The sequence below is a fragment of the Dendropsophus ebraccatus genome, chromosome 4 (genome assembly GCF_027789765.1).
Source record: "Dendropsophus ebraccatus isolate aDenEbr1 chromosome 4, aDenEbr1.pat, whole genome shotgun sequence".
Taxonomy (NCBI): Eukaryota; Metazoa; Chordata; class Amphibia; order Anura; family Hylidae; genus Dendropsophus; species Dendropsophus ebraccatus.
The window spans coordinates 62,068,609-62,095,275 of NC_091457.1; the positions used below are offsets into that span (position 1 = coordinate 62,068,609).

The window sequence follows — 26,667 nt, forward strand, 5'->3', positions numbered from 1 at the left end:
CCATAGCCCCCCTCTGTAGCATCCCCTCCATAGCCCCCTATGTAGCATCCCCTCCATAGCCCCCCTATGTAGCATCCCCTCCATAGCCCCCCTATGTAGCATCCCCTCCATAGCCCCCCTGTGTAGCATCCCCTCCATAGCCCCCCTATGTAGCATCCCCTCCATAGCCCCCCTATGTAGCATCCCCTCCATAGCCCCCCTATGTAGCATCCCCTCCATAGCCCCCCTGTGTAGCATCCCCTCCATAGCCCCCCTGTGTAGCATCCCCCCTCTGTAGCATCCCCTCCATAGCCCTCCTGTGTAGTATCCCCTCCATAGCCCCCTATGTAGCATCCCCCCTGTGTAGCATCCCCTCCATAGCCCCCCTTTTAGCATCCCCTCCATAGCGCCCCTGTGTAGCATCCCCTCCATAGCACCCCTGTGTAGCATCCCCTCCATAGCACCCCTGTGTAGCATCACCCCTCTGTAGCATCCCCTCCATAGCCCCCCTGTGTATCATCCCCTCCATAGCCCCCGTTTAGCATCCCCTCCATAGCCCCTCTGTTTAGCATCCCCTCCAAAGCCCCCCTCTGTACCATCCCCTCCATAGCCCCCCTGTTTAGCATCCCCTCCATAGCCCCCCTGTGTAGCATCCCCTCCATAGCCCCCCTGTGTAGAATCCCCTCCATAGCCCTCCTGTGTAGCATCCCCTCCATAGCCCCCCTATGTAGCATCCCCTCCATAGCCCCCCATGTAGCATCCCCCCTCTGTAGCATCCCCTCCATAGCCCCCCTGTTTAGCATCCCCTCGATAGCCTCCCTGTGTAGCATCCCCTCCATAGCCCCCCTGTGTAGCATCCCCTCCATAGCCCCCCTGTGTAGCATCCCCTCCATAGCCCCCCTGTGTAGCATCCCCCTCTGTAGCATCCCCTCCATAGCCCCCCTGTGTAGCATCCCCTCCAAAGCCCCCCTGTGTAGCATCCCCCTCTGTAGCATCCCCTCCATAGCCCCCCTATGTAGCATCCCCCCTGTGTAGCATCCCCTCCATAGCCCCCCTGTTTAGAATCCCCTCCATAGCCCCCCTGTGTAGCATCCCCTCCATAGCACCCCTGTGTAGCATCCCCTCCATAGCCCCCGTTTAGCATCCCCTCCATAGCCCCCCTGTGTAGCATCCCCTCCATAGCCCCCCTGTTTAGCATCCCCTCCATAGCCCCCCTATTTAGCATCCCCTCCATAGCCCCCCTGTTTAGCATCCCCTCCATAGCCCCCCTATGTAGCATCTCCTCCATAGCCCCCCATGTAGCATCCCCTCCATAGCCCCCCTGTTTAGCATCCCCTCGATAGCCTCCCTGTGTAGCATCCCCTCCATAGCCCCCCTGTGTAGCATCCCCTCCATAGCCCCCCTGTGTAGCATCCCCCCTCTGTAGCATCCCCTCCATAGCCCCCCTGTGTAGCATCCCCTCCATAGCCCCCCTGTGTAGCATCCCCCCTCTGTAGCATCCCCTCCATAGCCCCCCTGTGTAGCATCCCCTCCATAGCACCCCTGTGTAGCATCCCCTCCATAGCCCCCCTGTGTAGCATCCCCTCCATAGCCCCCGTTTAGCATCCCCTCCATAGCCCCCCTGTGTAGCATCCCCTCCATAGCCCCCCTGTTTAGCATCCCCTCCATAGCCCCCCTGTTTAGCATCCCCTCCATAGCACCCCTCTGTAGCATTTCCTCCATAGCCCCCTATGTAGCATCCCCCCTGTGTAGCATCCCCTCCATAGCGCCCCTGTTTAGCATCCCCTCCATAGCCCCCCTGTGTAGCATCCCCTCCATAGCACCCCTGTGTAGCATCCCCTCCATAGCCCCCCTGTGTAGCATCCCCTCCATAGCCCCCGTTTAGCATCCCCTCCATAGCCCCCCTGTGTAGCATCCCCTCCATAGCCCCCCTGTTTAGCATCCCCACCATAGCCCCCCTGTTTAGCATCCCCTCCATAGCACCCCTCTGTAGCATTTCCTCCATAGCCCCCTATTTAGCATCCCCTCCATAGCCCCCTATGTGCAGCATCACCCCCCATGTTAAAAATAAAATCTTACTCACCTATCCCAGCGCTCCCCCGCAGCCTCTTTTCTCCTGGAGCTGCAACCGGCTGTTGCAGCATGGCGACGTCGGTCCTCTTCTACGCAGGCTTCCGCGTCGGCGTACGTCAAGGAGTGACGTCACCGGTCTCTAGCCAATGGCAGCAGACGTGCCACGTGCAGGCACGTCTGCTGCCATTGGCTCTGCTGTTTAAAGGGGCAGAGCAGGTCCGTCGGAGGAGAGCTAAGTGCCGCGATGGAGGGGGGCGGTTTCCAGGCCCGGGGGGGAATCCAGGGACAGCGCGCCACAGCAGCACATCACTCAGGGGCCCATTGGCCCCCGGAAGTGATGTGCTGCTCTGAAACCTTATGTAAAGTTATAATGTGGACGGCATGGGCCCCCCCGGAGCCTCGGGCCCCGGGCGGCCCCCGAACCGCCCACATTATAATCCGCCACTGGTCAGTCGGGCTTGACAGCCAAACCTTCATGAAAGCCGCATCTCTGTGTCTGAATATCATGGCCTACAGAAAAAGCTTCATTTCTGGGACCATGTGATGTGGACTTAAAAGGGTATTCTCATTTCATCTAATTTAGTTATATTTGTAGAGCTTTTCAGACATTCAATTATGTAGGTTACAGACCACCACTCTGCTCTAAAAGCAGTGATCTGGCTGGTGTAGATATAAAATAGAAGTACAGGGAGATAGTGTGTGTGTAATATATATATATATATATATATATATATATATATATATATATATATATATATATTATAGCTATATACACACACACCAACCGGACCAATGTTTTTAGAGCAGGGTGGTGGTCTGTAACCTATACAATATAATGTCAATATAATATAATGTCAACAATGGAAGGGAAAGAGCTGCATTTCAGGAGACAGAGAGAAGTTTGATAAATATATATACACTACCGTTCAAAAGTTTGGGGTCACATTGAAATGTTATTTTTGAAGGAAAAGCACTGTACTTTTCAATGAAGATAACTTTAACCTAGTCCTAACTTTAAAGAAATACACTCTATACATTGCTAATGTGGTAAATGACTATTCTAGCTGCAAATGTCTGTTTTTTGGTGCAATATCTACATAGGTGTATAGAGGCCCATTTCCAGCAACTATCACTCCAGTGTTCTAATGGTACAATGTGTTTGCTCATTGGCTCAGAAGGCTAATTGATGATTAGAAAACCCTTGTGCAATCATGTTCACACATCTGAAAACAGTCTAGCTCGTTACAGAAGCTACAAAACTGACCCTCCTTTGAGCAGATTGTGTTTCTGGAGCATCACATTTGTGGGGTCAATTAAGCGCTCAAAATGGCCAGAAAAAGAGAACTTTCATCTGAAAGTCAACAGTCTATTCTTGTTCTTAGAAATGAAGGCTATTCCATGCGAGAAATTGCTAAGAAATTGAAGATGTCCTACAACGGTGTGTACTACTCCCTTCAGAGCACAGCACAAACAGGCTCTAACCAGAGTAGAAAAAGAAGTGGGAGGCTGCGTTGCACAACTAAGCAAGAAGATAAGCACATTAGAGTCTCTAGTTTGAGAAACAGACGCCTCACAGGTCCCCAATTGGCATCTTCATTAAACATCTACAGTGAAGAGGCGGCTGCGGGATTTTGGGCTTCAGGGTAGAGTGGGAAAGAAAAAGCCATATCTAAGACTGGCCAATAAAGGAAAAAAATTAAGATGGGCAAAAGAACACAGATATTGGACAGAGGAAGACTGGAAAAAAAAGTGTTGTGGACAGATGAATCCAAGTTTGAGGTGTTTGGATCACAAAGAAGAACGTTTGTGAGACACAGAACAAATGAAAAGATGCTGGAAGAATGCCTGACGCCATCTGTTAAGCACGGTGGAGGTAATGTGATGGTCTGGGGTTGCTTTGGTGCTGGTAAGGTGGGAGATTTGTACAGGCTAAAAGGGATTCTGAATAAGGAAGGCTATCACTCAATTTTGCAACGCCATGCCATATCCAGTGGACAGCGCTTGATTGGAGCCAATTTCATCCTACAACAGGACAATGACCCTAAACACACCTCCAAATTGTGCAAGAACTATTTACAGCAGAAGCAGGCAGCTGGTATTCTATCGGTAATGGAGTGGCCAGCGCAGTCACCAGATCTGAACCCTATTGAGCTGTTGTGGGAGCAGCTTGACCGTATGGTACGTCAGAAGTGCCCATCCAACCAATCCAACTTGTGGGAGCTGCTTCTAGAAGCGTAGGGTGCAATTTCTCCAGCTTACCTCAACAGATTAATAGCTAGAATGCCAAAGGTGTTCAATGCTGTAATTGCTGCAAAAGGAGGATTCTTTGACGAAAGCAAAGTTTGATGTAAAAACAATGTTATTTCAAATACAAATCATTATTTCTAACCTTGTCAATGTCTTGACTCTATTTTCTATTCATTTCACAACATATGGTGGTGAATAAGTGTGACTTTTTATGGAAAACACAAAATTGTTGGGTGACCTCAAACTTTTGAACGGTAGTGTATTTGCCCTACATTTATAACTATATTAGTTGAGAAAAACCCTTTAAATCAGACCATCTGTACAGTTTGGAAAATGAAAGTATATTAGTAAGTTTATTTATTTTACTTACAGAAAACAATAATTATTTTTTCTCTGAATTCAGACTATCCCTTTAAAGGCGATCTATCACATCAGCCTTGCAGTGATATCTGTAGATATTATGGTATAGAGCAGAGTGCTCTGAGCTGGATGATATAAATGTAGGGCCACCCTCTGGACTCTTAAGCTCAGAATAAGCTGGAATTAAGATGAATAAATTAAAAGATCTGCTACATCTTTTCCCACAAATCTATATATCAATCTGCTCAGCTCCTCCTGCTCTACAAGATGCTGCAGGTAGATCAGGCACCATGTTCAATGTGACACGTTCCTTTAAAGGGTCTTCGTCACAATATTTAAAAACATATGGACATCCATACTGGTAATGCTTATTCTACTTTTCCATTAACAGCTTAAAAGTCTGTAGTCCACCCTAGTTACCTTCTTTTTCTTTGAATCATTATAAACTTTGATGTTGTTTTCCTATTTATAGGCCTGTCTCCAGGGATTGGCCTCTCTTGATACTCAGGTCCTACGTAGGTAGGATGCCATCTGGGAGTTTCCAGGCTCTGCAACCCACTTTTTCCTTGGTTACAAAGTCAAGAACAGTCATGTCTTTATAGCATATATCTCTATGGGATATATTTCCTAACCAATACTAATTCCTTTTGGTATATGCAAATGCATGTTTGTATCATACACACTGAGGGAGGAGTAGCACATCGCATACAGACTCGTACCAGGGTGGCAGCAGAAAAGTAGTTTCCCTGGACCTGAAAGTATAGTAAGGCTTTAAACGACAGTCAATTGTAGCTGTCCTCTGTAGAAATATTGCATTAGAAGATCTACTGCCATGTAAGTTACATTGTATGTGTGTACCGTATGTATTGTGTTTTTGTTTTTATATGTAAGTTATACTTTTTATAATGGTTAGACATTTAAAGCATTGCAAGTGTGTGTTATTCTGTGGGACCTCGATCATTTGTGTTTAACAGCCATTCCAGTTGAGAATACCCTCACAGATTTTCTAGCACCAGTGCATTATGTATACGTATTATGTGGGGTACCTGTTTTGCTTATGGATACAACCATGTTTTTCTGCTTTATTAATTGGGATGTCCCATTTCCATTCATGGTTGGGCCTTCTCTTGTCCTTTTAGGCTGTAGGCAGCATCAAACCAGACATTTGCCTTAAACGTTTAGGAATAGGTTTTGATAATGATTTCCCACTCACCAAATTGTAATTTCCATGAAGTTCCCCTAGATGTCTGCTCCCACCCTCCCTTGTGCAGATATACGCCATACAAGATCAACCAGCTAAAAATTTGTCCAGGGTGTATTACAGATCACAAAACAGGTTGAAGCAGGCAGGGATAACCCATGGGATCATTGCAGTGGGGACCCTATGTAAAATTTTAGAGGTATTAAATTGAGGTTATTTTCAGTGTTTACACTTGCAAAGCATTCTGAAAAACACTTTAAAACAATTGTATAGAAGTGCGCTGTCTCTGCAATGATTGGTGCATCTACTCAAAACTAGATCTCTGCATTAAAGTTTTTGTTCAGAAAAAAGACTGGCAGAAAATCTGAATGAAGAGTAGGCTATGGCTATGTTCACACAATGTCAAAAAAAGAGAAAAGGTGTCTGCTTTTTCTATTCAAAAAGAGGTCTGTTGTTGCCGCGATTTAACTGACTGCAATGCAATGCACTGAAGTCAATGGAGTGACGGATGTCCAATGCGCACAATGTATAAAATGACGGATGTTGTCTGCGTCAACGTCAAAATAATGATCATGACAATTATTTTTGGACGTCTTTTGCAAACAGCGGACATAATTTTTTAGGTGTTCACACACAGTTTTTCTTTTTTCACCGTCCTTTCACTGTTTTTACTATTAAAATCAATTGACTTCAATTAAAGACACACCCAAAGGGCAGTTAGTAACCCCAAACTAGAATAGTGTACCATAGGGAACATAGCCTAAATCATATGAAGAATAAATCTATCTTTTTACAGTAATCAGTGCTGGTCTACTTTTAGGATATGTTCACACTACGTATATTTAAGGCTGTGGATTGAAAACACAGAAAGGCTCTGTTCACACAATGTTGTAATTGAGTGGATGGCCGTCATTTAATGGCAAATATGTGCTGTTATTTTAAAACAACGGCTGTTGTATTGAAATAATGGAAGTTATTTACCGTTATATGGCGGCCATCCACTCAATTTCATCATTGTGTGAACAGAACCTTTCTGTGTTTTCAATCCACTCCTGGTTTTGGTTGCTATGAGAACCTGACATGAGGACCAAATACAGCCTCAAATATACACAGTGTGAACCAGGGGCGTAGCTAGGATTCATGGGGCCCCATAGCAAAAAACTGTATGGGGCCCCATAAATCCTGTACGCCCCCCCCCCCCCCAAACACAGACAATGATGCACATATACACACACAGAGGCACCATTAACATATATACAGATACACCACTGACATACACACATATATACGCTGTAATGTGATTACACTAGTGCTGATGTATACACCATGAATAGACTGTACACAGGGAAATCATCTCAGTGTAATAAGAAATACCCAACCAGAAATAAAAGAAAATGCAGCAGATATTAATGGTGGGTTCTTTTATTAGAGCCCAGCATTAGTAGAAGCTGCTGCAGAACATCTTTGGGAGCAAACACACACATATACACCAGTGCTACAGACATTGCTGACATACACAAACACACACATATACACCAGTGCTACAGACATTGCTGACATACACACACATATATAGCCCCAGATACATACACATACTGACATATAAATATATACACAGATACATATATACACACACTGACATATACATATACCCACAGATACATATATACACTCACTGACACACATACACAGCACTTACAGCTCCCAGGCTCCCCCCTCCTCCTCCTGTAGTCCGGGCTGATCTTCACATAGGTATTGAGGACCTTTGGGTCATGTGACCCAAAGGTCCTTAATCCCTCTCCTGTTCCGTCTGGCAGGTCCTGCTCCTCTGTTCAGCCCGCTCACCCGGCACTACAGTGAGGGGGCTGAACAGTGCAGTGGGGGTCCCTCTTCCTCTCTGGACCCCTGGGGGAGCGGGGTACCTACCATGACGGCAGGGCAGGCTTCCTCGGGCCCCCTTCTTGCAGGGGCCCCATAGCAGTCGCCTTCCCTGCCTTCACTGTAGCTACGCCACTGGTGTGAACCCAGCCTAATACAGTAAGCAAATCTTCACTGTCATTTAAGCCAGGAATTATGGTAGCCACTATATTTTAGTGTTAAGGTGTTTTTGTACTGTAGTAAAATCACTCAGAGTGTCGACGGAAGGAAAATAAAACCTTAAAGTGTTAATGTTGGAGCTTTCCATTGTGTTTTGTGCGTGTTGCACTGAGCTGAACCAGCATCTGTCTCTTGGAAGAAAGCTATGGAAAGAGTTTTAATCTCAGAATTGGCTGTGTGTCATTTACTTCCAGAGATTTCTCCGTCTTGTTAGGACGCATTTCCTCTCAGGACAGGATCTGCAAAATACATTTCCGCCATATGCGTCCTGTAGCTTTTCATCTCCTCTTTTCTGAGCAAAGTAGCCGACTGACGGGAACTGGCTTCAGTGTTCCAGCCTGTATGGAGTTAAGGCATGAGGGAAGTTTACTCTGTTTTCCATAAACATACAGCGCTACACAAATTAATAAAACGACTCTATTAAACCAAACAGCAATGACAACAACAAATCCTCTATAGAGGTGGGACTTCTAGCTCTGGATGTCCTGGTCTTCCCTGTTTAAGAATAAGGGGGGTTCTTACCTTACTCTTTGAAATCTACTTACAAGCAACCAATACCAATTTATCAGTCCCACAATATTTAGTGAATTGGTTGTAAGTATATGCTTAACTATGCTTGCTTTCTGTGCATGAATTTCCCTGTTAACTGTAAATGTGTTCTGAGTTGGTCACATTGGGCAAAAAATTCACAGTGTTACCGGCTGTTAGTTGTGAAATCCTACACGGTAAGCTATTAGGAGCACCTATTTTGCTCCCTCCATTGATAATTATTTGGGGGGCAGGCCAGCCAGATTGGTGCTTGAGGGCATTAGTAGTAGGGCCCACCCCCAGTGTTCCTAACGGCTTATCGGGCAGAGCATTTCACAGCTAACAGCATGGGAAAGGCACAGAGGATGAAGGTAACAGACATCCTTCATCCTTAGTGCCCCGTACCCACTAGGGTGCTATCAGAAGGTTAGGTTCTTCCAACCTGCTGATAGTTCCCCTTTATATGTAGAGCACTCTTTTCAGCATTCTTTGGGATCTATAATGAAATAAAAAGTCATACATTTTGACCAATGAAGTGCACCAATTTGAGAGTACTAGGAGAAAAAGAGCAAGTTGAAGGGCAAGCGACTTATAATCTGGAAAATTGAATGCTGACCATAGTGGGCATTGCCATGGTTGCCATTAGATGTTACATTTTCTATTTTTGCCTCACTTAAACAGTTATTCCCATCTCAACTTACTTCTAGGGCTCATTAACTTAAATATTTTTACAAATACATTCATTTCGCTATTTTGCCTCCTTCTCATGATATTGCACTGTTTTCCTCCCATTGTTTACAGCTCATTGTCTAGGTTACCAACCAAACGTCTGTAAATGCAGTATATATATATATATATATATATATATATATATATATATATATATATATAGCTACAATGTAGATTTACAGGGATAAGCCCCCACACTCTCAGTATGTCGACTTCTATTGGATGGCAATCATTTACGGGCAAATAATGGATGTTATTTTAAAACAATGGCCGTTTTTATAACATCTGTTATTTGCTGGTAAATGACGCCCAATAAAAAGGCTGCCATTTTAACAGTGAGTGAACATAGCCATATAGTATTTATACACTATACTGTACACTCTATATAATACAGCTATTGTATATGTAAAACAGCCAGACCACTGCTCTTAGAGCAGAGTGGTGGTCGGTATTTGCAAAAATATAACTTTATGAGCCCTACAAGTATAACTATATTTGTTGAGATGAAAATACCTCTTTAAGGAAATTCTCATAGCATGCATTATATTTATGAAGAGTCCTTCATAGCAACTTGACAATTTTGTGTCAGTAAATGAGGGCATGACATTATAGTCTATAGAGGAAATTCTTGGAGAACAATGCCAGGTAAAACTTGGCATTGTTCTGTGGCTTGCTTTGGATTCCATAAGAGGTGTGTGCCATATTAGATGTATCAGAACATGCTACACTGCATTTTTACACTGGCCCACAGCTTCACAGTTTGCCAGCTTTGATAACTCCATAGTCAACAATATATGTATTCTATCCAGAGAGATCACACTGACCCATTTCCAAAGCTCCTTAGGAGTTGCCATGAGAGACTGGGTTTTAAGAAAGGTTATATTTATGAAGTGGAATTCTATATATCAGCTGTCTTACCCTCATACATAGAGCCTCCTTAATACTTGTTTTCCAACTGTTTAAACTTTAGTTTCTAATATAATAAAAACAGAAGAAAAAAACACACCTAAAAACAGTCCCTTCACGCTGCCATTAATTTTCTAGTTGAAGTCCAGCTGCTCCTGTGCTCTCTATGAGATCGCCTGTCCGATATCTCAGGTTGATTACACGCCGCTCCCCGCTGCTCTCGAACAGCAATAGCCTTGATTTCTGCTTTTGTATTATTACAGCAATTAGTCCGTGTGCATGAAAGAGTCCGCTTCTTCACTCTGACCAATTAGAGGCGGCTGCCATTGTAGTATTTTTATTTTTCTAATATGTATATTCACGTCCATAGCGGCAACGTTTCAATGCAAAGTTTAACCCTTACTGACTTCTAATGTAATCAACACAATTGCATCCTGTTTCCTCAAGAAACATAATAAAAAAAATAGTGAAATTTTTTTTCTGATTATACCAAATTAATTGTTTTTAAAGAAAAAGTTATCAATTCAGTTTTTACATATTTTTATTTTATAAGTTGTCTCATCACATTAACCCCTGCTCATACATCTTATTAGGGCATATAAATGTTTTAAAGTCCCTAACTTGGGTAAGGGTCCATTTACATTAAAGATAAACTTATATAAAGTAGGACCAATTGACAATATGGCGGATTGTTAACATTAGTAAAACATGGATTTATATGTAACAATAACCTTAGGTTTGTTTTTTTTCTTAATTTCAATACATTTTCTTTCTCCCTGCCTCCTCTGTTTTCAACTATCCTGTTACAGGTTGCCTAGTTTATATTTTAAAGGGGTATTTCAAATAGATATTTTTACCTTTAAAATAGGTCAAGGTGGCAGGATTAAATACACACCTGTATACACCTGCCACAGTTCCCTGGTTTACAGGTCATTACTTCTCAGTGCTTCCTGCCCTCCATTTGACACTGGAAATGCCCACTCGACCAATCACTGTATGTGGCAGGTTGCCATTGCAGCCAGTGATTGGCTAAGCAAAATCACTGTGTCGGGCTTGAGAACAGGAAGCTGTGACAGCAGGAACTGGCACTAATAGAAACTGACTAAGAATTGACAGCAGGGAGTGCAGGTATTTTTATTTACTCCTGCCACCTTCAAGACAAATACTTTTCCAAAACCTCCTATTAAGGCTAGGACTGCATGCTGACTTTCGTTGTATGATTTTATATAGCTGCATTGTCAGAAGTTGTAATGATGCTATTTTGCATATAATTTAATTCTAACTTATTTTTTTTTGTTTTGTTTGCTTATTCTTCATTTCTCATAGGGAATACTGATGCACACAAAAGTCTTGTATTAAATGTCATATTAATTGTACTAGGACAGGAGTAAATTGTCCAGTATAAGACCACAACCACACAATGGGTTTTTTTGGCCATTTTTGACAGTTCTTTGGCCATTTTTGATGGACTGATGTTGTTTGGTCATAGCCATCCCCATTACTAGAAAAAATCTAAAATTTAGTAATATATATATAATTTTTTTAAATTGTATTATTACCTAATAAACTAATACTGCATACATCTTCTTAGGCCGGGTTTACATATGTCCGGCGGTGCGGCGGCGTTTCCCTCCGGCGCAGGAGAAAAGCGCCGGAGGGAAACGCATCTTTGAACTGATCCCATTGTTTTCAATGGGATCGTTCAAAATGTGCGGCGGGAAATAGTGGCCGCCGCATCGCCGGACCGTCGGTGCGTTAGGACGCATCTTGCAGCGTCCTGGCGGACCGCCGCTCCGGTGATGCGGCGCCGCACCAATTCAATCGAATAGAGCGCCGGATGCCTCGCCGGGCAGGACGCATGCCGTTCGGCTCTGGCATCCGGCGTTCAGTCAAATAGTACACAAAATAAACATATATCTCCCCCTGTGTGCTCTCCCCCTCCCCTATAGTCCCCCCTTGGTCCCCCAGTAGTATATCACCCCCCCTGTTTCTCCTCCAGTAGTATATAGCCCCCCTGTTGCCCCCCCAGTAATATTTAGCTTCCCTGTGTGCTCTCCCCCAATTAGTATACAGCATTGCTGTGCGCTCTCCCCCAATAGTATATAGCCCCCCATGTGCGCTCTCCCCCTCCCATATAGCCCCCCTGTGCGCTCTCCCCCTCCCATATAGCCCCCCTGTGCACTCTCCCCCTCCCATATAGCCCCCCTGTGCGCTCTCCCCTTGTAGTATATAGCCCCCCTGTGAGCTCCCCCAATTTAGTATATAGCCCCCGTGCGCTCCCCCGCAAATCCCATTGAAAATGACAGGAAAACATACTGGGGAAAAAAATTTCAACTGATGAGCGCAACTTGTGACAACTGATGACAACTGATGGAAACTGATGGCAACTGATGGTTTTTAATGAAAAGACGGATAGAAAAACTGATGACAACTGATGCATTTTTGGCATCAGTTGTGACATCAGTTGTGGTCAGTTTTTAGGCAAAAAACGCAACTGATGCCAACTTATATATGTAAACCCAGCCTTATATCTCTATATTATTTAACACTAATCTACTTGCATTTTTCAGTGGAAGATTCTGATGACTTTGGATTAAACTGGGATTCCTCACTAAACCAAACAGGTATGAACCTTTTCACTTTAAAATATTTGGATGCAATAGATATATTAAAGTATTATATAGAGATTTAAAAAAAATGTCTTGTAACCATATGGCAGTATATTATTCTTCTGTATGAGTAAAAGCAGTGTACTTCTGTTTCGGAAAATATGGTTAGAATTATGGGTTACCACTTTTAACTGCAGCATTTGAAATTTTAACAGTATACATGATAAATGCAAAATATAGTACATACATACAGAAGAAGCATTTATTTAGGCTTTATACACAGTAGTGTTAATGGGCTCTGTTGAGGCTTCTATGGGCTTTCTGATATGTTGCATAGCAAGAATAGTGCAGTCTGCTGTGCTATATTTGCTGTCAAAAATATAACAACTCTGACTTAAACCTGACATAGGCCATTATGTCAGTGGAGTCCATCAGGATTATCAGGTAGTTGTTATAGTTCTGTTATAAGAAAGCCATGGTGCTAGTATGAGCAGGGGCATACATTGTAAGAAAACAGTAGCTGATGCACCATGTAAACTAAATGCAAGAGTGAAAGAGATTGTTGCCCTAAGAGGAAAGCAGTCAGTATCCAGGGTCTGTTGGGGCAGATAGGTCCCTAAAATGTTTTTGGAGTGTTGGAGAGTAAAGGTGAAGAATAGGTATTGGAGAGTGGTTTCAAGACAAAACTGGAAGTGGACTATCACTAGGACGGATTACAAGCTTCCATATCTTTCACATAATTGCATGAGCACATATTGGGATAGGTGCAGCAAAGCCCACTTGTGAGCATTTCTAAACTGAAAATTATGCCGGAAGCTGTGAGTGGGCACCACTTATCTCATTTCAACTATTAAAATATTGCAGTACATTCAAAATGGTATGGCAGCTAACATACAGCCGTTAGATCTGATGAAAGTGCTTCAGGTTCTTCTAATGGTCAGGAGAAAAAAAAATGGGTGGTCCTTACCCAATTCAGAGTTTGTGACATCCATTCTTAGTGGATGGCTATCATTTAATGGAAATAATAGCCGTTATTATCATAGTGAAAGCACAGCCATTATGTGGCGTCCGTCCAATAAAATGGTATACTATATTTTACAATCCACTACTTGTTGTAGTGCCCTGTGTAAATCTGTGAGGCCCTGCTAATGCCAAGTTAAAGAATTGTTACAGTACTGACTTTTTACAACCCATACCTATACAAATGGGTCCATGCCAGCTGATGAAGTTAGTTTTTACAGATACTCATATACTTTTATAATATATTATTTCTTTGGTTCTTTTAGAGAAAATATGAGAAAACACAAACATGTGACACTTGGCTTTAAATAAATAAATGATGACTTACCTTTAGCAAAATCACTGTGCACAAAGTTATATGGATTTGTGAAGAGCAGTTTTTATAGTTATTATAATAGGTGACTACAGTTGAGATTTTCTTTACTCAACCATTTTGCCATAGAAATATCAGCTTTCCAGCAGTCTGTCTGATACAGTCCCCTCTGTGCAGGAGCTAACTGAGCGTGTAAACTGTGCGTTTACTCTCTCTTGCGTAACCCTCAGTTTCAGATGACTAAGACCAGCAGTTCCCTTTATGTAGCTGGGACCTGGAATTTTAAAATGTGGATTTAGGGTAATTCATATCGTCAAAACACACAGTGGTCATATAGTAAAGTGTACACTCAAATTACCTATACATGCTACACTTAATGCATCAATGCCCTTTGTAACTCTACGAAGGAAACTTCCTGTCTTGGACTGTGTATGTGGAAGAAGGATACTAGCCTGCTGGTCTTCCAATATACAGGTATTATATACATGCGTCACCTACAAACACGCATGGAAACCACTTATTATGTATTATTACAGGCTCATATATTCTGGTATAAAACGTGCAACATCCCCCACCCTCCACACTGTGCTCCCTTCTTCCCTAAGGGGAATGAAATTTTATCTGAGAAATTCTTATTTCCGGCAGTCGACAGAAATAATGTTCGTGGAAGCAGATCATTCTCTCATAGAAAACGAGCTTACCTGCCTTGAAACTAATTATGCCTGGGAAGCCTTTTTAATTAGATAATGGCAATAATGAAACAGCGATTAGATTTCCCAGCAAAGTGTTGGAAAAATTTAAGTTTAGCCAGTGTCCCGGCAAATGGGAAAAACCTTGGAGCGTTTTAATAACAAATCAACTCACCCAGATTTAAAGTACCTGCCTCAGAAAATTTTAGGCCACATTCACATCTCAGTCCTTATTTCTAGTTTTCTGTTTATTATAGGGACAGAGAACTAAAGTGATGAATCTGTCCCATAAGACTTACACCAATGGTACCGTACAGATCCAGGATGTGTCTGGCATGATGCTTCCTGTTTTGACAAAAAAAACAAAAAACAACAAAAAAAAAAACAGTAGTGTGTCGTGCGCCATCAAATATGACAGAATCTGCAACATTGGTCAAGCACAGATGTGAACAGAGCCTTAGATGTACAAGAATACTGCGCTGTGGTCCTTGTTTTATTGATTTAGCTATTGTACCAGGCTGAACTGGATGGACCTCTCTTTCAGAAATACAAACTGTTACTATTACTTCACCCCAAAACATCTTCCATATCTCTTCCTACCTCACCACTGTTTACTGCTAAACTTTAGTCCGAGTCCTTAACCTTTATCGCCTTCATTACTGTAATTCACTACTTACTGGTATTCTGTTAAACAGACTGGCCTGCTTCAATATACTAATAACTCTTAAGCTTATGGGGTCCAGTGCTATAAAGGTAAATAAAAGCATTGGCGCGAAAAAATCCTATCTGTTCCCGCACTTGTGTTCTGTATATACCATGGTGCGGGTCATTATGTTAGGTGTGAGCCGTGCAGCTTTCTAAAGCTGTGTCCTTACATGATTTGGGTGGTCAGAGAGAATGTAATGACTGTTGGCGTCGCTAATGACGTTTAGGTGTTGAGTGTTAAGAGCTGACCGTGTGTTTATATAGTGTACAAGTGAATGTGCTGGTCTACAGTTTCCTAGCTAATTTATCACGGACTGTCGCAAACCTCAATCCAGATAGAACAGAAGAAGCATGAAGCCCTGCCATGGAACAGGAGCCACAGGAGTGTCCAGTAGGTGCCTGTGAAATGTGTAGGAGAAGAGGGGGGAGATGCTGGCTGCCTCTGTGGAAACTGAACTGTTAGGAGCCAAAGGCAACATTGAGAAGACTGTGAGCAGGCTCTGCTGAGCACAAGCAGCCAGATGCATTTGCGGGCAGGGGATGTGTGTGCCAGCCAGAGATGGCTTTCATCTTCTGTGTTTTTGCCATGCTACAATCTAAAGTACATTTCTATTTTTTTTTTCTTTTACAAATCTCCCGCTGTAGGAAACAAGCCGTCATTTATTTATTTATTGTGCAAGTTAGTAACAGAGAAATTACCGTAACTCTTCACATTGACTCTTAGGTATAATAATGGAGTGCAGATATGTTAGCAGGTTTCTTGTTTGAGCTAAACATACAGATAGGTGAAGCGCTGCGGAATCTGTGTGTGCTATACAAATAAACAATTATAAACAATTCTTAGAGTCTTACATCCAAAATATTATTATAATTTGATTGCGTCAACCTATTCCTCAGCACTGTACAGAGATTGACATCACATTAGTCGCTGTTACCTTTGTGTAATTTAGGCTTTTGCAGTAAATGACCTATCCTCCAGATAGGCCATCAATATTAGGTAAGGGGGGTTGCCGAACTTGGCATGGTTGCGATAACCTGGCAACTTTATTTAAACAGGTTATCTTCTGATGATATATTGCCTTTAAACCACAGCTTCTACCCTGTTTCTCTCCGAAAATAAGACCTACCCCAAAAATAAGACCTAGCCTTATTTTGCAGGCTTTTTGGAGTAGACTTGAAATATAAGCCCTACTCAGAAAGTAAACCCTTGTTACTGTCAGTTGAGCAGATGCCTGACACGGGTGGCTGAGCATCAGCCAATCAGTGCCAGACTTGTTATGCTCTGCCCCCACCTGCTCAACACAAGCTGCAGGGGAGGCAGGAGTGGTAAGAAGATGCACAGTAGGGGAAACTAAATAAGGTGGGGGTGAGGATGGAGGGTACGGGGGGGGGGAGAGTATAAAGTACACTTCATAGTGTGCAGTAGGGAGTTCTGATGGGGGCACACAAGGATGTGCCTGTATCAGAACTCTGCGGCGCTAAATATCATCCGGCTAGTACTGCATTGCATGGCTGGATGATCTTTTCTGAGACCGGCCATTCCGTGACCCGGCCAGGTTACGGAACGGCCGGTCTCATACTAAGTGTGCACATAGCCTAATTGGGAAATTAATAAGATTTGTACATTCTTCCCCAAGTTTTACTGTGATAAGAATTACACCTGGTGTATTTACGACAAGACTGTAGTAAACTTGGCAATTTTTTGTCTAGCTTTTCAATGTGCCACCTGAAGATTGCCCACCGTAATCACACAGAGCAGCCAACTGTACACCTAAATGGCTGTAGTAATCTGAAGTGCTAATTATTGGGAATCCTAAAATTATCCACTTCATTGTTCCTATGCATGTCATTATGATTGGCCTTAAGAAAATTAAAGCCTCCGTTTAATTGGGTACATTATGAAATGGCATTTAATGTGCCAGTTTCTGACTGGGTAATGCTGTAATGTCAGTGGGAGCCTACAATAAGTTGTGTCATTTCAGATGAACACGGGGCACTACTAGGTGTTTTAATAAGATGAGGTTTGAGAGTATTTTAATGCACAGATGTAGCAGTTCAGTAACTAGGAAGGTTATGGTCAGTGGTCTCAGTGTCACTATGACTGTATTAGTAGTGGGGGATTTTCACAGTAGGACTTATCATGCTGGGATACAATCACTTAAGTCTACCAAGCAAATGACCCTTGTCTGTCTCCAAAAAGTAAAGTAATTGCACAAATCGAAAGGTTTTTCATTGCAACAATGAGCAATTTTGTTATCATGATCTGCATTCATTACGGCTATGACTGTCTAGGATTTACATTGTTACTGTCATGTATCTATTTGAATAATGCTGCAACCATCTGTATGGTAAGCCCTGTTACAATCAATGTCTTTATATATTATTTGCACTGTGCAGGCAGCTATTGTTTAGTGGAACCACCAGTGGAACTGGGATCTATATCACCTTGTGCTATTTACCTTAATAGGTTATGTTTAGATGTATGGAAAAATAACTGATAATGGAAAAAACTTAAAATTTCCAGTCTTGAAGGTGTTAAAGAAAAAAAAAATCCTCCATGGCACAATAGATAGATGCTGGTGATTCTCATAAAGCCAAGTGAAGATTTACTTTATGGGAGCCCCTTTAAGCAGTGTTGAGATGAACTAGTTTTCATATTAAGACCCGCTGAATACAGTTATTCCTAATCATCCCCTTTAATGTAGAATCCTAGAGGGTTTATAGCCGCTTAATGTTGCAATTAATCAAAATTTAGGGCCACTGCATTCCAAAGAACAAAACATTGACCATACACTTTTTTTTTTGTCTCGGTTGTTGCCAGCTTTCTGCACACTTCTGTGTATTCCTGGCTAATGCCTTTTTAATGTGACTTTTATTGTAATGTGCTTTATCTTAATTGTCTTTTGTGTAAAATGCTTAAGCATAAAAGTTAGGAGTTTTGGGTCAGAGAGAAAAAAAAGAAGTCTGGATTGAAGTGCTAATTATTATATCATTGGAGCATACACAAGGAAGTGCTTATCAAAAAGTGCACATCATCTAAATTAGGGTTAATTAGAACCTCTCCCAAATAGTGGATGCTTCATCAGCAAGAGGACGGCGCGCAAATAAATCTAATTTCCCCTCTCCGAAAATCTTTGCAAGCTTAATTGCTACAACAACAACATTTCTTTTTTTCATTAGAAGGAGAGGGTCATTATTAACGCAGTGTAATGTCTGGTATTGCAGAAGCTCGCTCCCACCTTTCACAGGTGCCCCCAGAGACGGAGTACGGAGCGGACAACGTTCATCATGTGCTGACGAGCCCAATTAAAACACTTTGATATTTTGTGTTTCGAAAGCTTCTCCCAATGTTTGCACAAAACACCGGCTCCTAATTAGATTAATTAAACTGGTATTATGTTAATGCACAGCTCATGTTAACCTCTTATTTGTCACACCAGTATAAAGGATGGGCAAAAGCGAGCACCTTTTGCCTGGTGAAATGGCAAATGGTCGCCTAAGGGAATGGTACTATTTGGGTCATGTATCATTTACTTAATTATGTGAAATGAGAAAAATTTAAATAATTTTTTTTATTCCTAAGTTTTGTAAGAAATCTTAATGTTCAGCAGTCAGTTAATTTTTCACAGGAAAGGTGGTAACAACACATCCATTGAGAAGTGTCATCATTTACACAAACTGCTGGCGTGCAGTGTGTTTCGTAGGTGAACAGTGTAGGGAAATTGTCCAAAATTTATTAAAACCTATAACAATATGTAATCCACGCTTATTTTACATGCACATGGAGTCTTCTTAAATGAATGGGGCAATAAGGAAGTCCACAGACTTTGTTCTAGCAACCAGTGCTGTTTACAGGATCCATACCCTAAAGGCCCTATTCCACGGAACGATTATCGTTCGTATTCGGCCGATATCGGCCACTACGGACGATAATCGTCCCGTGGAATAGAGTGCAACGATCAGCCGACATCGTTCATGTCGGCTGATCGTTGCAGTCGCTTGTTTTTCAACATGTTGAAAAACAAGCGACTGATATAGCAGCGATCTGCTGCCGTCGCTCCATTTAATAGGAGCATCAGCAGCAGACGCTGCTATATCCTATGGGCTGCCCGGATGTTCAGCGATCCCCCAGGCAGCCCCCCCGCAGCTCCCCGCCACCTCCTCCCGCACTCACCCACTCGCTGCAGCCGCGTTGAATAGCGGCGGCAGTGAGCGGGGAACAAGGAGCAAACGAGCGCCGAGAGCGCTCGTTTGCTCCTCTAGACGACCTGTGTAATAGGCCCATAAGCAATTTCATCTTCTCACATGTCTAACGTAAAGGTGAACCTTCTGTTTAATAACAAAATTACTTCAGTTCTACTGTTTTAGAGAAAACAGTGACCAACATCATGGGCAAAAGATTATGAGACCTAAAGACACAGACAGAAGCCAAGACAGTGGTCATTTTTGCAGAGACAACTCCCTTCATAACACATCCTGCCTGTAAAGAACTGACTTTACCAGAGAGGTTTGGTAATATGGGACTGCCATTTAGATGAATGGCCACCCAAATAATAAGATGGCTTGAGTGTGCCATATTGAGTCAATCATATAGAGTAGTTCTCTATAATACCCAAATGCCCCAAAGAAGTTGTCTCTAAAAGTCTACCTTTCCAGTGATACAGTTAAATTTATATTAAGGGCCAGTTCACACGTGAAGTCTCGCTGCGAGTTTTGCAGCGAGATCAGCTACAAGTCAAGGTCCTGGCAGGTCCCCGTACTACATGCTCGCAGCGGTCTGAAAGACCGCTGTGAGTATGTAATGCAGCCGCCCCCTTAACCCCTTCTGCTCCCGCCTGGCTCCCGCTCTGCTGTCTGTATATACATTCTCTCTCTCCTACACGGGTCCCGGCATCCTGTTCTCCCGCCCAGCCAATCAGTTGTCCGCCATCTTGGGACAATGATGTCGTCTTCGGGAGGCCAGCCGAATCGCTCCATCCATCCCTCATTCCGGCCACCCTCTGCCGCTTCATTAGCTGCTCAGCCGCAATTGGCTGAGCATAACTGTGCTCAGCCAATCGCGGCAGAGGGGGGCCGGCATGAGGGACGGATGGAGTGGTTCGTCCGGCCTCCCGAAGATGACATCATTGTCCCAAGATGGCAGACGGGGGTCGACACGAATCAGGTGAGTATAGTGCATCACACTTCCGGGTCTAGCGTGGGTGGGGGGGAACACGGGGAAGGGGCCATTCACTAACATAACATACATTACAAAGTTGTGTAACTTTGTAATGTGTGTTATTTAGTGAATAATTTTGAAACGCCTCACTGCCCCTTTAACCTCTTAGGGACATATGACGTACCCGTACCCGTCTCGGGTGCCGCGTTTAGCCCGGGACCGCGGCTATTAGCGGGCGCGGTCCAATCGCCGTGCCCGCTAATCAGGTAATTAGAGGCAGCTGTCAAAGTTGACAGCTGCATCCGATTACCATATGCAGACGTTCCCTGGTGTCTAGTGGCGGAGATCTCAGTGTCTATTACCTGCTGGGGTCTTCGCCAAAATGCCGCTGACCCCAGCTCGGCACTTGGTTGTTTGCGGCTGCAGCAGCCGACAGCAATCAAGTGCCGATCTCATCGATCTGTGCTGTATAACTATATACAGCATAGATCAATGAGAGATCAGAGTGCACATACTAGAAGTCCCCCAGGGGGGCTTCTAGTATATGTGTTAAAAAAAAAAAAAATGTTGGTAATAAAAAGCCCCCTCCCCTAATAAAAGTCAGAATCACCCCCCTTTCCCCATGTTATAAATAAAAATAAATAAATAAATAAACATGTTTGGTATCACCGCGTGCGTATTCGCCTGAATTATTAATTAATCACATTCCTGATCTCGCACGGTAAACGGCGTAAGCGCAAAAAAATCCCAAAGTGCAAAATTGCGCATTTTCGATCGCATCAAATCCAGAAAAAATGTAATAAAAAGTGATCAAAAAGTCATATATGCACAATCAAGATCGAAAGAGCACATCATGGCGCAAAAAATGACACCTCACACAGCCCCATAGACCATAGGATTAAAGCGTTATAAGTATGGGAATGGAGCGATTTTAAGGAACATATATTTGTTAACAATGGTTTGAATTTTTTACCGTCCATCAGATAAAAGAAAAGTTATACATGTTATATATTGTTGTAATCGTAACGACTTGAGGAACATGCATAACAAGTCAGTATTACCCCAGGGTGAATGGCGTAATAACAAATACCCCCCAAATAAAAGAAATGCTTTCTTTGTTCAATCTCACCACACATTGAATTTTTTCCTGGTTTCGCAGTGTACTTTATGCAAAAATTCAGCCTCTCATTGCAAAGTACAATTAGTGACGCAAAAAATAAGGGCTCATGTGGGTTTCTAGGTGGAAAAATGCAAGTGCTATGGCCTTTTAAACACAAGAAGGAAAAAACGAAAACGCAAAAACGAAAATTTGCCCCGTCCTTAAGGGGTTAAACTGTTTCATGAATCATGATGCCGGGAGATCCATCCCATCTTCAGTGCATGGACCGTAATCATGTAACGTGTGAATGCCCCCTAAGACTATGCCCATATATCCCTAGAGATGAGTGAATTTACAGTAGAAACAAAGGGTATTGCTTCATTAGCTTGGCAGGCTGAACTAAGCCAGCTTCCTTTAAACTCTGTGGTGCTCCGTTACGTGTACATAGAAAAAAAAACCTAGATCCAGTCCTGGGAAACTGGGAGAAGTTTCCCAGGATTGGATCCAGCTTTTCCAGGCACCTGTAGCAGAGCAGCACATAGTGACAAACAGTTCGAAGGCAGCCGACTGATAAGCCGAATGCCGAACTAAATAATCTGTTTGTACTGTAAATTTGCTCATCTCTAACCAGTGCACTTCTTTTCAGGAATCATAAGAACACTAGGGGGTGCCTTGACAAGTGACTTACTATAATATCTATGACACATAAGAATTTTTAAAAGGTTTAGATCGAAAGATTTTAAACGCAGGGCCCTTGTTCCTTTTGTTTGAACAATTAGTGTGTAATTTTGTAAAGTCTGATTTCTGTGTTTATATGTACCCTCAGAATTTTTGAGTGCTTTGAAGTATAATTTGCTATATAAATAGATCTGATGATAACAATAATATTATTATTATTATTATTATTATTATTATTATTAATAATAATAATAATAATAATAGAAAATGTTGTTATGTTTGTTGTAATCTAACAGACAAAATCTATTTTTAATTGTGAGACAACCCCTTTAGCTATCATTATGAGTACTAAGCATAGATGAGATAAAGGATTATCTAGATGGTTGCCTGGGCTATTTACACACCTTTGTTATTTGCCTATAAAAGGAAAATAATTCAAAATGATAAAAAAAACTCTGGTATCCCTATTATAGGATTTTCTCTAAAGGCCCTATTACACTGAGCGATTATCTGCCAAATCAGGTGGATATCTCCCCATGTAATAGAGCCACATAGGTCTGCAGAAGAGCTGTAGAAACAAAATAATAGAAAGTTGTAAGGACCAATTGCCCAGTGATTTCATATCTTATTTTAAAAGCGTTGGCACAATAAAAAATGGTTGCAAAGGTGTACATAGCCTTTAAGTGAAAGAAAGTGGAGATGACAGGATGCATGTTTGTCCCCAACAAACCGAGGAAAGAGCATTTCTCTTCTGGTAATAACAAACGTATTACTGTTGAGTTACATAACCTTATATATCATTCACATTGCTTTCCTTATGTATAATACATACAAACTTGCAAACAAAACCTACATGAGCAGAAACATTGTCAACTGATTTACTGCATGATATAGCTATACATACAGGCAAATAATGTGCCACTGGGAAATGTACTCCAGCATTCATAAGTATTTCTGATTCACTATTTCCCTCCGGGCCCCTACATTTGTGAAAAACTAATTAAGAAGTATAAAGTTCTCACGTGAGGACTGGTTTACAAATGGGGTAGAAGGAACATTATCAATATTCTGCTGATCTGCTAAACAGTGTTCTACTAATAATGTTCTATACTACAGTGAGAAGATAGAGCTTATATGTAGTTATCTATGTGAAAATTCTCCAATCTGTTGGTAAAAAATATTGTCTGATAATACAGTATCTGCAATTGGAAAAGTGTGAAGGGTTGGGGTTACATGAAGAGCTTTTTACAGCCCAACTTTTTTTTTAAGCAAATGTACCACTAGGTACATCACTTTGTTTTATTATACATGAACAGACAGGCCCACTGTGGGGATGCCAGTGCCGTGGTCGTTTTTTGAACCGTAGCCCGATTCCCACGCACAGAGTTGGTCCATTACCGAGCACCAGCCGTGCATGAAGCGCTGAGGGCCCGAGTGTGTCGATCTCCCCTCCCCACTGTGATGTGGCTCCATTGATTCTAATGGCACCGGCCGGTCATGAAGCACTGGGGGCCCGAGTGTGTCAATCTCCCCTCCCTACTGTGATGTGGCTCCATTGACTCTAATGGTACCAGTCTGTTCATGTAAAAGAAACAAAGCAATGTATTTCACTTTAAGCTTAATTATTATGCATTTAATATGAAAGCACTACATTTCAGCTGGGAGTCTGATCAGTGACCAGGAATGGATGTCTGGTTTGATGGTTTGATATGATTGCAAGTTGCCCTTGAATAAGGCCATTGACAATGATAAGAGAGAACTAATGGACTGGCCTCATGTACAGTTAATCCCTAGAGGACAACCCAATGTAGGAATCCAGCAGATAGGTTAGACATAAATAAGTGTAGCAATAAACAATAGGATGGATATATATATATATATATATATATATATATATATATATATATATATATATATTGGTCCAGACTTGTTGGTTGGTCCTCCAGAGAGTTAGGAGTGGGGATTTGTATGATTTGTGTGGTAGCAGCAAATGATTTCCAAGACGGGCCATAAAAACATTTATCATAGAGGTTCTAATACAATGGAACAATTAGAATATACTACTAGAAAAGGGGCACAAGTATCAAAAATTGCGTAAAGAAAAGATGTGGTGTGGTTAAAATATTATTGTTTCCCCTTAAAATCATACTTGTATGTCAGTAATATTCCAGTAGAATTGGCCCTGGAGTGTGTGTGATATGGAACCCCAGTATAGATGGTGAACAATGACAATCTGTGCACAACACCAAGGAGGATGTTGGGCTTATATAAGCATCAGACCCCAGCTTCTTAGTTCCCTAATGTAATGAAATAAAGAAAAGGTCATAAATGGCACATACAAATTTTTATGTTGTTTTTTTACCCTATGTGGGATTGTCAGTGCTAAACAAGCAGATTATTGAATTCTGTTTAGAAACAACCTAAGGCCCCAATTACTTCAAAAAGGTATTCTAGTGAATGCAGAGGCATACCTGTAGCACGCCAATACACTTTAATAGACCACGTTATCTATATTTGGTCCATTTCCCAGATGTACAGTGTATATTTTCTTTTGTGGGACTTGAAAGCATAGAGTAGTAGTCTATAGAAGTCTAAGGATGACCTAGGTGTGCTACGGTGTATGTAAAGTATCCCAATGTATATCAGCATTGTAGCCACAAAACATGATGTGAATGGGGCCTAAAAGCCTTGGTAAAATATTATATTTTGTAGCATATTTTATATTAATTGCATTGTTACTTTTCTATTTCTACTCTCTGCCTAGTCTGGGTGGCATTTAGTAAAGCTTTGTATGTGTACTGCAGTATTTGATCTGCCTGGGCACAATCAGGGTGTTACACTGTCCTTCCTATGATATTGCGTCTTGTTAAACCTTAGCTCAGACTGGCCCCTCCGGTATCTCTCTGACACTGCTCCAGCTCTCTGTCCACATCAGACTCTTAGAGAGAAGGTCTAGAAGGTCAGAACTTTGGGAGGTTGTAAGAAGGTAACTTCAGAAAATGTTCAGGTTTCAAGGATAGCCCCATTCTGGTACTCGGGAGCCTGCTGCTGCAGAGAGATCAATTTTATTAAGTTGTAAGTCATAGGAGGCAAACACTATTAGCTGTGAGGCTGAACAAATCATTTATTCTTGTATCATTTTGGCTGCTGTTGTTTTCTGAAGAAAAGATTATTATTTTTTCATCTGGCAGAGTGAGCAACATTTTGTACTAGTATGAAAAGACACTTTATAATGTAAAGTATTGCATGTTACTATTTATAATATTTTTCATGATATTTATAAAACATCAACATGCTTATGTTTACTGTGTACCTGGACATAGGCTGTCACATCATCTGCATGACAAGATATATAACAGAATTCATACTGCCATAAACACGGCCTGTTTTCTGATGCCGGTTCCTGCTGGGCAACTTGCAGATATTTGATGCTACCTAAAGTTCAGCAAGGTTATGCTCACTTTTCCATATGCATTACATTCCTTAATTTGGATGTGAGACCAGGACTAGAACCAGTAGCCCAGTTCTGAAATCCAGAATATGGACATGTATGTCCATGAGTACAATATGGTGATCTTAATTTAATTAAATATTTGCTTGTTCTAGGCTTAGGGCCCTATTACACAGGACGATTATCGTTCACAAAAATCGTTCGTAATTGAACGATATTCGCTTCGTGTAATAGCAGGCAACAATTAAATGACCAACGAGAAATCATTGGTCGTTTGATAGAACTTGGACCTTTTTTTATCATATTAGTGATTTGTATAACTTTTGGGGGGCAGTAAAATACTTTAATAAAAATTTTCAACAGACTTCTCCTTTAAAGGACAACTCCGGCGGGACCCCCCCCCAAAAAAAAAACACAGACACCATACTCACCATCCCTCCGGTGACGATCGCCACTCCATTCGGCCGCCGTCCGCCTCACCGTCACCTGCGTCCGCCGTCCAGCGATGTCTCCTTCTTCCGGGTCCATGAGAGAGAAAAGGCTGCCAGCGCGCTTGCGCACCGGCAGCCTTTTCATTGGCTGGAGCGCATCACATGGCTTCCAGCAAGCTCAGCCAATCAGGGCTGAGCAAGCTGGAAGCCATGTGATGCGCTCCAGCCAATGAAAAGGCTGCTGGTGCGCATGTGCACCAGCAGCCTTTTCTCTCCCATTCACTCTCAATGAAGACGCCGAGGAGGAAGAAGACCCGGACCGCCCCCAGCTCTGACATCACCCGACACCAGAGAAGAGGACCGTGACGACCGTAATAGGTAATGTATATATTCT

The 26,667-nt window shown here is 42.3% G+C and overlaps 1 protein-coding gene across 3 annotated transcripts in view; it reads left to right on the top strand.

Annotated features, from left to right (window-relative positions):
- Positions 1–26,667, top strand: part of ZNF423 (zinc finger protein 423) — a 198,357-nt gene that overhangs the window by 18,894 nt on the left and 152,796 nt on the right. For 2 of the 3 annotated variants that reach the window (XM_069965945.1, XM_069965948.1), the window contains exon 2: positions 12,691–12,744. In XM_069965945.1, coding sequence (XP_069822046.1) covers positions 12,691–12,744 — 54 coding nt within the window. Of the gene's footprint in view, positions 1–7,726; positions 7,898–12,690; positions 12,745–26,667 lie in introns of those variants that run through there. The other variant, XM_069965947.1, reaches the window with a different exon arrangement.